Source organism: Alosa pseudoharengus, unplaced genomic scaffold (assembly GCF_046254945.1).
Source record: "Alosa pseudoharengus isolate Yale_2024_CS ecotype anadromous, Long Island Sound unplaced genomic scaffold, YU_APseudo_1.1 YU_APseudo_1.1_scf_14, whole genome shotgun sequence".
In the NCBI taxonomy this organism is placed as follows: domain Eukaryota; kingdom Metazoa; phylum Chordata; class Actinopteri; order Clupeiformes; family Clupeidae; genus Alosa; species Alosa pseudoharengus.
This window is the reverse complement of record NW_027468609.1, coordinates 9,842,551-9,844,996: the sequence shown is the minus strand read 5'-3', so window position 1 is coordinate 9,844,996 and position 2,446 is coordinate 9,842,551. Positions and strand designations below refer to the sequence as shown.

The 2,446-nt window shown below is 39.2% G+C and overlaps 1 protein-coding gene across 1 annotated transcript; it reads right to left on the bottom strand.

The window, feature by feature from the left end:
- Positions 1 to 259: 259 nt before the first annotated feature.
- esm1 (endothelial cell-specific molecule 1) lies at positions 260 to 2,446 on the bottom strand. The gene is made up of 3 exons (XM_076283184.1): positions 2,062 to 2,446; positions 1,327 to 1,473; positions 260 to 1,051 (listed from the first exon to the last, which is right to left on the bottom strand). The coding sequence occupies exons 1-3, from the start codon at positions 2,366 to 2,368 to the stop codon at positions 975 to 977; spliced, it is 531 nt and encodes a 176-aa protein (XP_076139299.1). The 5' UTR covers positions 2,369 to 2,446; the 3' UTR covers positions 260 to 974.

The following is a 2,446-nucleotide window of genomic DNA, read 5'->3' as shown; positions in this document are numbered from 1 at the left end:
TATTTTTAATCCTGAGGGGGTATTTTCAGAGTGGTCTCAATGAAGGTATGCCTGTTCTGTGACCAAACGGGTTACTGGAAGGGACACGGGGTTGGATAAGCTGAGACATCCCCAACCCCCCCCCCCCCACACACACACACACACTTCCACACACACACACATAAACACACACACCACCACCATTCCCCCTTCCCAGACATCCAACAGACATTTATTGCATTCAGAAATACTGGCATGAACACAATATCCAGGTACACAATTCCAAGCATTGATGTATTTTATTCTTCCACGTCTCTCATGTTAATCAACTTTACATTTTTTTAAAAATATACTGGTACAAAACAACAACAAATACAACAATAACAGACAATGACAAGCACAAGACATGAAGGATGTATTTCTGACAGTTGAAATATTTTTGCCATGAGTGTCTTTGAGGTCACATAATAATACTGGATTTAAAGATTAATGCTCACAATTCCATTACGATTAGATAAGGTACTTTATAGGGCAAAGATAGGACAATGTGTCTACATGTATGTCCATTACATTCTCTCTGGCAACTAGAAGAAAAATAATATGGAACTGTACCACCATACTGTAATTATTGCATTCAGTCATCAACATATTGTGTATGTTATATTGCAACATTCAGAATATTGTTTTTGGTTTGGCTAATAAATCCATGTATGTAAGTGTGTGTGAGTATGTGTGTGTGCATGCATGTGTGTGTGTGTGTGTGTATGTGTTTTGAAAATATGACTGACAGCAAAAGATGAAAGAGAAAAAGAGGGAAGAGAAAGAGAATACATTTGCGTGTTTGGTATAAAATCACCACTTGAAAATATTGTATAAAACTCTGAATAATCACATCTCTGATGTATTCATTTGAGACATAATAAAATATAACCTTTATTGACCATTTAAGTTATTAATATGCTACATTGTCACTGAATAATGTTTGAAAGTGTCTGTCAGCGAGGATTCCATTTGGGGGATGTTGACCTGTCTTTGAGTTGGTCCCCACTGTCTCCAGAACCCATCTCGGTACCTAAGGGAGAAGATAAATAGATTGACAATTACTTTTAGTTTACATTAAAGAAATCTGAAGATGCACTTAAACATCCATATAGGAACACTCAAAATGCCTATTGTACTGTAAAGAAATACTTCTGTAATGGATGTCCCCAAATTTGGCATATTTTTCAAGCAAAGTTGAGTACAGTATTATCTCAAATTATGTTCATGTATACCTCAAATTCTATCTGATTTAATCTATCTGATCTGTGTTAAATGTTATTTTTATTTTTAACAAAAGACTCTCACCAGTGCTCCCATGTGACCTAATCTTGTTGGTCATCTTTGAAAAGAATTTGAAGGTGAGACAAGCGCCAGTCTCTCTATCGCAAATTCCTCCAGCCTTACAGTTGCAAGTTCTTCTGCACTCTACTCCATATGTTCCAAACACGCAATCTGAGAAAGAGAAGATGGTTCAGTGCTTCAAAAAAGATACACAGGAAAATGCAACATATAAAATGGTAGAAAAAACAATTGCAATTTTTTTAAATGTTATCAAATCAAGAGATATTAGTAGGCCTAGGCTGTATTAGGCAGTAGAAGAACTGCAGCCCACTTCACTTGTGAGAAATCTAAAACAGGCATCAGCTGATAAGAAAACATGAAACAGGATAATCCACCCTGAAACTGTCCATGTAAGCTAGCACAACATCATACACATGTTGTACATCATACACAAATCCATAATAATGGTCTAAAGCCTTTGATCTGAAGTCTTATGAATTTAATGGGCAATTGCTGTACAAGCTGTTATAGAATGAGACCCTACAGGTGATAATGTTGTGGTTTTGTGATGGCAACACATATCTCTCTAACAAATGTGCGGTCATCTCTGATGGACATAAGAACCACTTTAATGGTGATATTTGAAAACACCAATGTGTTTGATTGTTGTAATAACTTATTGCCTTTGAGACCCCTGAACTCCATCATTTCCCCCCTAAATATATTGGTGCAGTGCAGGTACTTCGGTGAAGATCTTACCTTTGCAAATTCCATACTCATCCCCATAATCATCTTCGTCTTTGTAGAAGTCACAGAAGAGCCCGGGTCCACACTTCACCCCGTGCATCCCAGAGACGGTGCGGTAACAGTGTTCACCCCTCCCCGCTGCGCAAACTTGACAGCAACCGCAATCATCCAGGACCGTCCGTCTGCATCTCTGCGTCGAGCCGCACAGGTCCACATTGCAGCGCTCGGGGCAGTTCACTGCGTATTTGGCTGCTGCGCCCCATGATTCAGCTTCTTGCAGCTGTACAATAAGAAAGACAGCAACGAGGAACATATGCATGATTACTCCGACAGCAATGTCACCTAGTGCACGGTAGTCTGGAAATTGACGAGAGGTACGCGAGGCAGGCGACGGTTA

Bases quoted from the DNA above. Each gene is read 5' to 3' on its own strand.
- esm1 (XM_076283184.1), bottom strand. From the start codon at position 2,368: ATGCATATGTTCCTCGTTGCTGTCTTTCTTATTGTACAGCTGCAAGAA. The intron at 1,474-2,061 runs GTAAGATCTTCA...TCTCTTTCTCAG, and splicing joins TGAGTATGGAATTTGCAAAG to ATTGCGTGTTTGGAACATAT. The intron at 1,052-1,326 runs GTGAGAGTCTTT...CTTCTCCCTTAG, and splicing joins TAGGTCACATGGGAGCACTG to GTACCGAGATGGGTTCTGGA.